Source organism: Ruditapes philippinarum, unplaced genomic scaffold (assembly GCF_026571515.1).
Source record: "Ruditapes philippinarum isolate M1 unplaced genomic scaffold, ASM2657151v2 ctg1212_1_1_1_1, whole genome shotgun sequence".
In the NCBI taxonomy this organism is placed as follows: domain Eukaryota; kingdom Metazoa; phylum Mollusca; class Bivalvia; order Venerida; family Veneridae; genus Ruditapes; species Ruditapes philippinarum.
Window position 1 is genome coordinate 107,676 of NW_026856678.1, and position 13,983 is coordinate 121,658.

At 31.8% G+C, this 13,983-nt stretch overlaps 1 protein-coding gene across 7 annotated transcripts in view; it reads left to right on the forward strand.

Annotated features, from left to right (window-relative positions):
* Positions 1-13,983, forward strand: part of LOC132747305 (AMP deaminase 2-like) — a 63,982-nt gene that overhangs the window by 24,370 nt on the left and 25,629 nt on the right. For 5 of the 7 annotated variants that reach the window (XM_060736646.1, XM_060736648.1, XM_060736651.1 and 2 more), the window contains 3 exons: positions 5,170-5,187; positions 11,422-11,641; positions 13,035-13,164. In XM_060736646.1, coding sequence (XP_060592629.1) covers positions 5,170-5,187; positions 11,422-11,641; positions 13,035-13,164 — 368 coding nt within the window. The remainder of the gene's footprint in view (positions 1-5,169; positions 5,188-11,421; positions 11,642-13,034; positions 13,165-13,983) is intronic. The other 2 variants (XM_060736647.1, XM_060736649.1) reach the window with 1 other exon arrangement.

Below are 13,983 nucleotides of genomic sequence, written 5' to 3' on the forward strand. Positions count from 1 at the left end.
TATGCTACCAGTATAGAGGCATGTCAGCCAGCATACCTGTATCCATACACTGTTGGCTGCTTAAATTTTGATTTAAGATATTGATATCCCTCTCATTAAAATGGACTGTTCCAAAATAAAAGCTGGACAAATCCATTATATACTTTTTAGCATGGGAAGGGATTAAGATATGCATGGAAGACAGTTTTCAGGCATTTGCCTGAAGTTCAGGTTTTTTCATACTCCTGAAAGCACTCTTTCCTATATAAAACCAGGTAAAATAATGCTAAATTCAGGGTGTTTAAGGTTTTCTGACATTTTGAACTTGCACCTATGAATATGTCCCTATTATTCATTTTTTTCATAAACTGAGAGATGGATAGAGTTGAATGCATGGTATTTCATTCTTTTCCGTAGTTTTTTCTTTTTACTTTGATGTAAAAATAGTAGATCTTGAACTTACTAGTTTTCTAAATACCATGGTAGGTGATGGATGGCAGTATTTATGTTGGCATTTTGCTGACAGATAACATAGTTGTCTTACTATATGGGAAAAGAAACAAGAATCAATGTCAAAAATGATTTTACTTTTAGTGACTGACTGACACTTTAGTATTATCAATCTTAAAGCTGCTCAACCACAGTAAGGTGATATTTTAACTGAAAAATGTTTGGTTGAGCAAAATATATTGTTCTTATAGAAATATAGTAATCTTAGATAAAAATTTCAGTTGAGCAAAGAAATAGATAAGTCATAAATGTAAAAATGATATTTTCTTTTTATAACTCTCTTAAATGCACAGAAGGGTACCTGAGGTTTTCCTCCACCAGTAAAGCTAGAAAGTCACCATAATTATGAACTATTCTGTGTTGGTGTGATGTTAAGCTTAAACAAAAACAAAAAACAAAAAAACAACAAAAATACATAAATACTGAAAAAAAAACAAAAAAAACAAAGCTTTAAATTATTCATTATTTTAGGGGCACTTCATGCAACTAGCTAGCTAATAAGTCTTGAACTTATATTACCTTGATTGTTTTTGATAAAATCTAACTGTGATGATATAACATGGCATTGTAGATATTTGGTACATTAAAGACAGTACATTCAAAATAGTCCAATCAAATTTAATGTCTATTCTTAAACCAGTGTGAATTTAATTTGGTCAGTTTAAGGAGGCATACATGTTTTAATTAAGATAAGATAAATATTGATGTAACTTTACAATGTTAATTGATAAGAAAGGTGTATAAATTTCCTCCGAACAGTCATGATTTTTTGACGTTTTAATATTCTTTCTTCAAAGGTGCTTTTTTAATACAAGTTTGAATGAAAGTCACAACTTATGAAAGTCACAACTTGATGCTTTGATTTTAGTATAATTATTATAGTTATACCAAACTCTTTAAGTGTTAAAAAATTCATTCTATATTCCCACTTAATTAAATAACAAATCCCTATTTTGTCCTACTTTTTGGTAATAAAAAAAATTAACCATGATAGTTTTTCTATACTTTTTGTTGACAAGGAAATAAAAAGCCTGTATTAATATAAACAGATGCTGTTGATATTAAAGATTGTATAGAACAAATTTTTCACCATGTCAAATATATTTTTATATTCCTTTCATAAGAAGATATTGGAATGATGTTTTATTATTTTACCAAATAATTACAAATCTTCAATATGCGGGGAACGATGTAAATTTTATTAGCAGATGAGCCCCTGTGGGATTGAGGTTTACCATTTAATGGGAAGATTTAATAAGAGTTTTATATTATGTTATTTATAAGTATTATCTGTAATTAAGATTTTCTAATATACTTGTATGCATATTGTCATTTAATGTCTTGTTTTGTTTGTTCCCCTGTAAGAAGGATTATAATAATATGTAGCAAAAAATTTCTTAATGAAATTTTATTCTTAGAATGTAATTAATCAGATTTCTCATAAAGTTCATGTAAAAATAAGAAGGAATAACTATGATTTGTTAGTGAAAAGGCCACTAAGATTTTTCACCTCAGTTGATAATTAACTAAGAATTGCAGAAATTACTAACAAATGGGTGCTTTTTTCACTTCATGTTATTATGTAAAACATGTTAACATATTCTGTTACGGAAGACAAATAAACAAAGTAAAGATAATACAATTTTTTATTGCAATGTCAAAACAAAAATAAGATAAAAAAAAGAGACCTTAAAGGCACATTATGTCTCAGGAATAAATTAAATGTTTCAATCTTGAGAAAGTCATCAGCATTGATTTTAATGGGATGGGGATGTTGGTTATTTAAGGATTTTTAAAGGTAGAGAATAAATACAGGCATTAGTCAAATTAAAGTCCAGTAACTCATAGGGACTTTCTTCATAATAGCTATGATGAGGTTATTATCAGTATTCATCTGTAAATTTCATAAAATGATGTAATATGTAGAAATCTAAAAATTTTATTTTACATTCATGCATGATGTATTTTTTTATTGTTTTATATGAAGATGCAGATTTATCTGTCTAGTGTCTACTGTAAAAAATTTCTCTAACATCTGAGTCAGGCAACTACAAGCAATATGACTGGTTAGAATTTTCTGATTTATTTACATACATTATGGCACATGATAATTAAACTGATAAATGATCATGTCTTGTCATTTTAGGCTATTTATATACTACATTCACACAGAGATCATTTATTTATTACAACAATGTCATCGCATGCTGTACAAGAATATGAATTTAAATATTCTTTAATCTGGCTGACCTATTGCCTTATGATTACCATCTTTAGGTTGATTCATTTTGTCCTGTTAAGTGCTAGATTTAACAATAATTTTTAATAAGAACTCATAAACATACATGCAGAACCAAACTTGTCAGCCTTAATGATTCTATGTAACATATTAAGACCCTAATTGGAGCCATATTCTGTTTAAGCTTATAAGCCTCTAAGTGTTAGTTAGTTCTCCTGCAATTTAGTGTACATAAATTATTATACCCCCAAAAACGAAGTTTGGGGGGGTATATAGGAGTCACCCGGTGGTCGTTCGGTCGGTCCAGACGTCCGTTGCATTTTCCTTGTCCGGAGCATAACTTGAAGACTAATGTTTGGAATTCAATATAACTACATACAATGGTCAAGCACATTGAGAGGAAGTGCACTGCACAAGAACCATAACTCTATCTTGACTAATTACAGAGTTATTGCCCTTTGTTACTTTTCCTTGTCCGGGGCATAACTTGAAAACTACTGGTTGGAATTCAAAACAACTTCATACAATTGTCAAACACAATAAGGGGAAGTGCAGTGCTTAAGAACCATAACTCTATCTAAAGGAATTACAGAGTTATTGCCCTTTGTTACTTTTCCATTGCATTCTTTTGCCGAGACCATAACTTGAAGACTAATTGCTGGAATTCATTATAACTTCATACAATGGTCAAACACATTGAGAGGAAGTGCAGTGCTCAAGAATCATAACTCCTTCTTGACTTATTACAGAGTTACTGCCCTTTGTTACTTTTCCTTGTCAAGAGCATGACATGAAAACTACTGGTTGGAACAACTTCATACAATGGTCAAGCACAATAAGGGGAAGTGCAGTGCACAAGAACCATAACTCCATCTTGACTAATTACAGAGTTATTGCCCTTTGTTACTTTACCTTGTCAAGAGCATATCTTGAAAACTACTGTTTGGAATTCAATACAACTTCATACAGTTGTCAAGGACATTAAAAGGAAGTGCAGTGCACAAGAGCCATAACTCCATTTTTCCAAAACACAGAGTTACTGCCCTTTGATACTTTTCCTTGTCCGGAGCATAACTTAAAAGGTACTGGTTGGAATTTAAAACAACTTCATACAATGGTCAAGCACAATGAGAGGAAGTGCAGTGCACAAGAACTATAACTCCATCTTCAGTATTTATAGAGTTTTTGCCCTTTGTTCCTTTTCCTTGTCTTTCTGGACTTATTACAAAGTAATTCAATAAAACTTCATCAATGGCCAACCACATTGAAAGGAAATGCAACATACAAGAACCATAACTATCTTTAATTGCCCACAACCATAACTCTATATTTCAATTCTTTTACAAGGTATTCTGTTACTAGTAACATCCTCATTTCCGAAGCAGTCTTGTGGGGTATTAATCACATTTAGTGATAGTTCTAGTTAATTATAAAACTTAGGATGGACTAAGCATTAGATATATTGTGTCAATGGAAAAAATGTGCCTTGTTCACTGCAACTAAGTGGCTAATATTAATGTAAGCTAGAGCTGGCTAGCACAGCGCACAAACCAGCTGGCACAAGGTTCTTAAGGGCAAATGCTAAGGCAGAACTTAAACCAATTTACTTAAGGGTCATAGTCTGATGATGGAAGTGAGTGCTGACACAGAGTTCATAAAAATGTTACACACAGGGTTCTCATTGCAAATGCTACATAAGGCTTAAACCACATAGTCTATTGAGCTAACAGGCAGGAGTGCCATAATATCCCTTTACAGCAGTCACAGTTAAAATTGTTTATGTTATTTTAAAGATTATTGTTGTTTTGTATTAGATATTATATTTATACTTATATTATTAGAAGATTGATAATGTTACGAATTCAAGGACTTTTTTTAAACAATTGTAATTTTTTATGCTCAACTTGAGGTTTGGGGACATATCTTAGCTTTGCCCTTGTCTGTCCATCCTGCTGTCATGTCATGCTTTCAGGCTGTCCGTCTGTAGACTTACACATTTCTAGATTAAAATAAGTTGGAACTGATGTGCACAATGTGCATAAGATCAGTTTTTGCCCTCGGCTGAGTGTCGACTTAAAATCCGGCCAGGAATAACTAGTTCAATCTGCGGCAACTTCAACTGAATTTCTTTCGCTTGAGACTTATAGAGCAGAAGACCCGTTTTAAGTGGTGCTTTACACCTTATATTGGGTTTTATTTCTTGAATAGAGAAATTTCTGTAATCCACTGGCCTCCAAAAAATAAAATTACTAACAGTGATATATATTAAGTTAGTTGCCAATATGTATTTTTGCTGGTGACTATTCATAGTCATATAAATTTTAGGTTTGGTACTCCTTTTAGTCTAGATTTTAGGTAACTATTAAGTGTATTGCATGATGATATTATATTATATTGTGTGTATGATAGATATGTGCAAAGTGTTATTTATTATATTACAGAAATGAAAAGACAGTCAGGTATTTGAATTATTACAGGGTTACCAACAAGTTGACATGTTTTATTGTCAGGTTTTTCCTTTGTTTGTCAACACTTTTAACAGAATAACAAATATGTCAATTCAGGATGCATCCAAATTTTGATATTGATGAATTTCTACTCTCTTTTTTTGTTGAAAATTTTAGCTTTCTTCGAAACAAAGATATGCTGATATGAAAAGAATCAGCCACTATAATTAGTATTAAACAATTTTTACTTAATTCCTTTCAATTCCTCCAAACAGTATTTTGCAGAAATGATGTATTGTTTGTTAATTTAAGTGTAATTCATGAATATAGATATAAACTGAATTATAAAAATGTCTGGAAAAAAAGTAAAATTTTATCAGTTTTTGATAAAAAAAATTTGTACATTTCTTTTTATGATGATAAATATATATTTAGCAAGGAAAAGCACCCAGTACTTGAATTTGAATTCTTATTCATTTTTGATTATTCAGATTTTGTAGATTTACTCACAGTCACTGCTTTTCACTCACTCTTTCAATAGCAATTAGCCGCTATAACAGTTTCTTGCAATAGATATGGTATTTTTCATTGCTCAAAATATGAACATAGTCTGTGATTTTCACCTACCAGTATTCATTTTTGCTGTCACTTTTCTCATTGTATCTAGCTTTCCCAAAACTACAAAAAATGTGTTAAGTTTGGTGTGGCAGCTGTAGACTTTTACTTGAATCTCAATGCTGTTATGCTTTTGGGGGTTCTTTGGTATCATTGGATTAAATCCTGCTTAATCAAGTTCAGTGGAGTGTGAGAGATGTTATTTCAAACTCAATCAAACCAAGCCTTGATTTTCTTCTGTTTCTTTTTTGTTTTCACTGCTTAATTCAGAGATCTCTTCTTCGTATACCAATGTAATTTTTAAGCCCAAACCCTGCCAGGCACCAAAATGTGATTAGCCTTTGCACCAGTGTAGAGCCAGACTAGCCTACACTTACATCTGTGCAAATCTGACCTGGCGCTTTCGATTTTCAACTTGATATCCCCAAAATTGATAATAAACAGTTTTAAAAATGGATGCTTGGCAAGTCTATTTAAGCTATTTAGCAGGTTATAGAGTTACAGATCTAAATCCAGCCTCAATAAATCTGTGTAGCTTGACCGGACTGGTTGTAACTCTAATAATATATATCCTTAACTGGCTGAATTTGCGTCTGCTTTGAATTTGATTTGAAATATTGTATCAAACTAATTATCATATTCAGATTTTAATATCAAAATACAAAATTGAACACCTAGTTGTATAGAGCCTGGTCAGACTGCAGGTATATTCAGGCTGGCCTGGCTCTCTATGCTGGTGACGAAGGGTAATCTAATGTTTCCAATAGGTCAACAAGGGCTTAACAAACAGTTTTATCCAACTCCTTGCTTTAAATTTCAATGAACAGTACAGTGGATTGTTAAAAAAAAGTAAAAGTAAAAAATCAAAGACGGAAATTTATAATTTATAAAACCAGTATAAGAAAAGTTAATAAATCATTTAGAACTATTTATCATATGAATGAAGGAAAACTTTCTCTGTTATTTAAATTCCGGGCATCAATGTAATAAATAACCTTTTCAATTCTTCTTTTTTTTAATAAAACATAAATTAAACAAATATATGTGCATTGTCATAAACAGTTTTATTCAGATAGTTAAAAGAAATAGGTAATAAATTATAAGAAAAAGATTATAATATAAAAGATTTTTTTTTCCCATTCTTCAGCCATCCTACATGTTTCTTTAATTATATGTATTATTTAGATAGTTATATAAATTTTATTATCTTTTTTTATGATACGAGGAAAAAAACTTTTATACAGTGTTTACATATTTCGTGGATGGCTTGACAACGCTTTCCTTTTTCACATATCTTATTTGAAAATGTTAATTTAGTGCTCAATATGTAATTACAAAAAAAAGTTCTATGAAAATATTCATGCTTTACTAGAATTTATTCCAGAAAAATTGTCAATTTTAAATTTGTTCATTTTATTCCTCAATTCAAAAGGAAACTAGGTATATTCACGTTAATTTAATAAAAGTGATTTATGTGCTAAGATTGAATGATATTTTAAGGATAATTTAAACCAAGCCTCTATTATAAGTAGTTTCAATATGCAAATAACTGATGGGATAGTTGTTATAGACCTGAAGGATAGTTCAAAACCTTAACATACACAACATTGCTGTACAACTAGTGCACGCCAACATCTGAGTTGGTACATGTAAACCCTATGACTATGGTTGATTCTGTTCCCATTTCAGTCAGCTAGAAAAAAATTTTTTTAATTCCAAAATATGAATGATCTTGTGATATGGGTATATAATCATAACCTTGATGCAGTAACAGGTTAAGTCCTTCTAAATTTAATAGGAGTTAACCAGTTATTGTACTAAGGTAACAATATGGTATGAATTAAGACTTAATATATTGGATCCTGAATAAATTTTTACAGGAATTTTAATTCTCCAGAAAGTTCTGAGAAAGAAAAAAAAATCATATAATCTTTAAAAAATGACAGCCATTTAGTTTGAGCATCAATTAAGTTTAAGTAATTATGTAATTAAGAAATAATGAAAAAATTGTGACTGACAGATATTAAATATAATATAATATATTATATTAAATAGAACTAGAATATAATTCTAACGCTTTAGATAGATACATCCAATTGGATTCTTTTAGAATTGATATCAAGTGCTTTAATATGGAGATTTATTAAACAATGTACTTGCATCCTACGTCCTATATGTCTTTTAATATACTTCACAAAATTTATGATTTAATTTTGTGAGACAGTAACTGTTCCAGAGTGTAATTTAAAGCTGAACGCATAATATGTTTACTTTTCACTGACAATTTATGTCTTTGAAATTGAGCTTCATCTCAGTAAATAAACCAATTTGGTTTTATTCATCTCTGTACTTTTAAAATCATTGCTTGGTAACCCTTGTAATAAATAAAAAAGTTTGAAGTGTGATTGTTTGATTTGCATTTTATTATTGTTACTATAGCAACAGAAATGTTCTTTACTCAGTTGAGCAGTTAATTGTGTTGTTTTACCAGAAAGAGCAATTTTTGTATTAAATGTCATTAAAAAGGTTTTACAGGTATTATGATATAAATATTAATAATGACCCTCTGAGCTAGCTTACAGAAGGCCTGTGGTTCTTCTCAGGTGCCCTGTCTAGGGTTTGTGCCTAAAATAATGCACAAAAGGGCACCTGAGGTCTTGTTCCACCAGTAAAGCTGAAAATATCACCATATGACCTATACTGTGTCGGAGTGCCGTAAAACCCAGTCAGTCAAAACATAAAAATAATGACCCTGATTTTCTGACTGACATGTTATTGAAAGCATGGAATGCAGCCAGTTGACCATATTTTCAGTTTGTTTGTGTTTGACTTTAGATAAATACTATAAATCATGACTGAAGTTTTACCTGTGTTGACATTGATATTGGATGATTATTTTTTAATGTAATATTGTATTGCATTATCACATATTCAAACCTCTATAATTTTGTTCCAATGCTCAGACCAGTTGAAAATTGCTATGTCCTCTACACTGAGGAGGGATGTTTTTGTAAACCTTTAGAAGTAAAGAATTGTTAAGACTTAAAGAATATAAAATTTAGGGCAGAAATGCAGCACAATTAAGCTGTCACGTTAGCTCAATAGGTAGAGTGTTGGACTGTGAATCGGGCGACCAAGGTTTGATTACCTTATGGTGCAGGTCACTTTCATTGAAGTTGATCATTAAAGCCTTTATACGGTCATTCGCATTTTACTTCTATTCTGGCATGTACAGAAGTTATCAGTTCCTTGCTGGACTTGTACTGGTAAACTGCTTGACAGCATGCCCAGGAATGATGCAGTGGCTGAACTGTGCTTTGGTAAATTTCAGTGTGGCTTACTGCTGTGATCTGGAGTGAAAACTACCAACCATTACCATCATACATCATTTTTATCTAAAAAACACTTTTTCTCCCATTGTTCCTGACCAATAAATACAATGCAAGATTGTGAGTTACAGTTTTTGAAAATTTTATTTACTGTGATAAAAAAAGTTATTAAGCATATTATGGGTCTTGTTTGGTTCAGTAATTAGCTGTTAATGTTTGATAAACGTTTTGATGTGGCTAAAAAGAAGGATATGGATTTATTTTTTGCTTTGCAGAAGAATAATCACAGTTTGTTCGACCCTTGTTCAGATTTGCCCTGGATGAAATAACATTTGCTATATCACTTTTAAGCTCACCTGTCACAGAGTGACAGGGTGAGCTTTTGTGATCGCTTTTCGTCCGGCGTCCGTCCGGCGTCCGTAAACTTTTACTTTAAATGACATCTCCTCATAAACCACTAGGCCAATTTCATCCAAACTTCACAGGAATGTTCCTTTGGTGGTCACCTTTAAAAATTGTTCAAAGAATTTAATTCCATGCAGAACTCTGGTTGCCATGGCAACCGAAAGAAAAAACTTTAAATATCTTCTTTTAAAAAACCCTAAGAGCTAGAGCTTAGATATTTGGCATCAAACATCTTCTAGTGAGTGTCTACCAAGTTTGTTCAAATAAAAGCCCTGGGGTCAAAATTGGCCCCGCCCCAGGGGGTCATTGATTTTCCCTATATGCATATAGTAAAAACTTAAAAAATCTTCTTTTAAAGAACCCAAAGAGCTAGAGCTAAGATATTTATTATGAAACATGTTCTAATGAGTGTCTACCAAGTTTGTTCAAATAAAAGCCCTGGGGTCAAAATTGGCCCCGCCCCAGGGGGTCATTGATTTTCCCTATATGCATATAGTAAAAACTTAAAAAATTTCTTTTAAAGAACTCTAAGAGCTAGAGCTAAGATATTTAGCATCAAACATGTTCTAATAGGTGTCTACCAAGTTTGTTCAAATAAAAGCCCTGGGGTCAAAATTGGCCCCGTCCCGGGGGTCATTGATTTTCCTTATATGTGTTTAGCAAAAACTTAAAATCTTCTTTGAAAAAACCCAAATAGCTAGAGTTTAGTTATTAAGCATGAAACATCTTCTAGTGAGTGTCTACAAAGTTTGTTCAAATAAAAGGCCTGGGGTCAAAATTGGCCCTGCCCCGGGGGTCATTGGTTTTCCTTATATACAGTCTATAGCAAAAACTTAAAATCTTCTTTGAAAAAACCCAAATAGCTAGAGTTTAGATATTAAGCATGAAACATCTTCTAGTAAGTGTCTACAAAGTTTGTTCAAATAAAAGACCTGGGGTCAAAACTGGCCCCACCCCAGGGGTGTCATTGTTTTTAACTATATGTGTATAGTAAAAACTTAAAAAAATCTTCTTTTAAAAAGCCCAATGAGCTAGAGCTTAGATGTTTAGCATGAAACATCTTCTTATTGGTTTGGGGGGGGGGGGGGCTATATACAGGTGAGCGACCTCAGGGCCATCATGGCCCTCTTGTTTGTTTATACTGTAGTTTCAAAAGTTGAATACTAAAACAAACACACATAGCAATACTTTAATGTAAATTTTATATTATATTTGGCCTTTATTAACCTTTAACCTGCAGAATTTGTGTAACGGATTTGCCCTGATTTGAATTTGGAACAGTCCATTCAAAGTTTAAGGGATTTCAGTGTTAAGATACAAAGTTGAGCTATCAACAGTATAGGTACTGGTCAGACTGCACGGGTGTGCAGGCTAGCCTGGCTCTATACTGGTGGCAATACAGGTAATCACTTTGGGTTACAGCAGGTTAAGAGTTGAACTACCAGTTAGAATATGTTATAAATTGTAAGACTTAGTGTCAGAAAGATTTTAAAAGTTTTTGTTTATTTTACAATAATACAAGTTTTATAGTTGTTGATAGTATATTTTCATGTTACAGTCTGCACGATTTAATCAGAATTTCTTTCTTTTGATGAAAAATATGAAATTTAGTAGTATAGTTAAGTTATATTTTTTTTTTATATGACCGAGAGTCTGTAGATTATAAAAAAACCTATATAACTTTGTATTGTAAATGACCAACTATTATGTAACTGACATGATAGCTTAATTTTTATTACATGCTTTATGACATGAATGTCACGTTTCTTTATATAATCTTATATAAAATATTTGAGCTGAGTAGGAAGGTTTGTAATGGGGAAAAAATTAGATTATAACCAGACGTTTATTATTTTCACATTTTTTTTAAATATAATTTCTTGTTTTTCTTCAACAGAACACCCAATCAATGCCCCACCCATGAGTGGCGACCCGTTCAGGATTGAGTATCAGGAAAGTGTAGGCTGCTCGTTTAAGATGAAGGAAGGTGTGGTACATGTATACAAGAATGAAGAATCACTGGAGAAAGATCAGCCACTAGACTGGCCGTATTGTGACGTTAAATCATTCCTGAAAGATCAGAATATCATGTACTGTTTTATCATGGATGGCCCACTGTAAGTGAGATTGAGGAGATCCTGTAACACATTTTTTTTAAAGTTTTATATAAAAAATATGATGCTCAAATTAAGAGTGATCAATATTGTAAGTTCCAAAAAGCATTATTTATAAAGATATTACCGAATTTAATATTTCATGAAAATAAAGGGAGGTACAATGTAATTAGAAATTTGTTTTCTATAAATTTTAAGTCAAATTTCCTAATAAGAAATGAATGCATATAATTTAATGATTTCATTTATTATGTACAAAAATTTGCAGTACGTATGTTACATAATTATTCTATGATGTTTGAAAATTGTTGTATTAGTATAATTATATACATATATAATTTTACGCAAGTGTGGTATACAACCACAATTACAAAACAATATTACAGGATCTTTAAAAAAAAATAAAAAAATTACCATTTCATGTTATATGTTGAATACTGCTTAAGCAGGTGCTAGGGGGGCATGGATGGTAACTTGCAACTTTCCAGTAACGTCCATGAACAAGTTTAATCAAACCAAGCCTGCAATATTTTCAATTTTATCGTTTTTTGGCTTTCTTTAGGGATTCTATTTCTCTCTCTTTTGTAATATTCACAAAAACTATGCATTTTGTATAGCATTTTTTTTTAAAAACTCAACTAAGATAATAAAAAAAAAATATAGTAAGCATCTAAACTTACCTTGGTATTTATGTCTAGTTCAAACTTCAAATACATGTTTTTGTTAGTACTTAATTACCCTCATTATATTCATCGTTGGTTACCCATGGTTTATATTCTGTACATACAACATTGTCTAGTATGTGCAGAATATATACCGTGGTTAACCGACGTTGTTTTATATATGCAAAGTTTCATAACTGTGGTATCTGTATTTGACAAACTGTCCTTGTTTTAATCTTAAAATTTCATCTTGGTGTTTGAAAATACTTTATGTCCTATAGAATTACAGTATTTCAAATTAATTTGAATGCATTTTTTTTGTACTATCTGCCTCATTTGATCAGTATGGTAAATGGACTATTCATAAAATTAATTTTAAACAATTATTTGGTTAACATATATTTATAAATAAGCAATTACAATATTAAATTGGTTGAGCCACAGTGCCACTTTTGACCAATTTAAGTTTGTTAAATGCCCTACTAATAACCACCAAACTATACTTAATTATTTCTATTTTCTGGAAACTGAAACCACCTGTTTTGTATTATCACCCACATAACATATGTCAAGGGTCGTAACTCTGGCAATAGTGTAAAAAGACGTAATATTTTAATCACCATTTGAAGATAATTATCACCAGATGATGGGCTCATTCATGAATATAGCCAGTCAAGTTATTTAAGTTGAGAGTGAATCAGGTTGCTTTATATATTCTGTATTTTCTCCTACAGAAAATCGTTTTGTTACCGGAGATTGAGTTACCTATCGGCCAAGTTTCAGCTGCATGTGCTGATGAATGAACTGAAAGAGTCAGCTGCCCAGAAGACAGTTCCACACAGAGACTTTTACAATATCAGAAAGGTTTGTGTTAACATTTGATTAACCCCTTACTGCATAGTCCATGTCATGAATAGAATTATCCTATTTATTACTAACATACTTTGGTCCAGGTTGTTCAATATGTAATGATAATTGACAATGATATAGAGGATATTTGTTCAGTTCAGTGTAAGATCGGAATATATTTCACCGAGTGAGCACCAAAAGGTATATTTCACGAGTGGCGCAGCCACGAGTGAAATATGAACTTTTGGTGTTCACAAGGTGAAATATATTTCGATCTTACACTAAACTAAACAAATTTTCTTTTTATTATATGCAAAGAAACATTTTAAAATACATTAAACCTAATACTGAATGAAAAGCGTGCCAAATAATAATACAACGAGATGTCACTTACAACGTCGCATCATTAAGTTGGTACCCAGTACTGTGCATGCTGGTATTTCACTCTAACAACGTAAGGGGCTTAAAATCAAAACAGTGAAATTATCAAAGTGGTAATTTCACTGTTTCAAACAGTGAAATTACCAGTTTTATATCACGGATATATTTCTATAAACCACCGAAAAGCAAGTAATAAAAATATTTTATTCACTTTATGGCCTCCTGCCTATGCACAAATATTCATGGTACAATATACAAACTTTTATAAATTCAATGTACTTACCAAATGAAATCATGGTTTTTCCACCCGAGTGAATGACAATCAGGGGCGTAGCCAGCACTTGTCAACTTGTAGGCCCATGAAAGGGGTTCCAAGGGGCGGTTGCCCCTTGGTAAGGGGGTCTGGGGGGGCGAAGCCCCCAAGAAGGCAGAAACAGGTTGAGATTAAAAGGA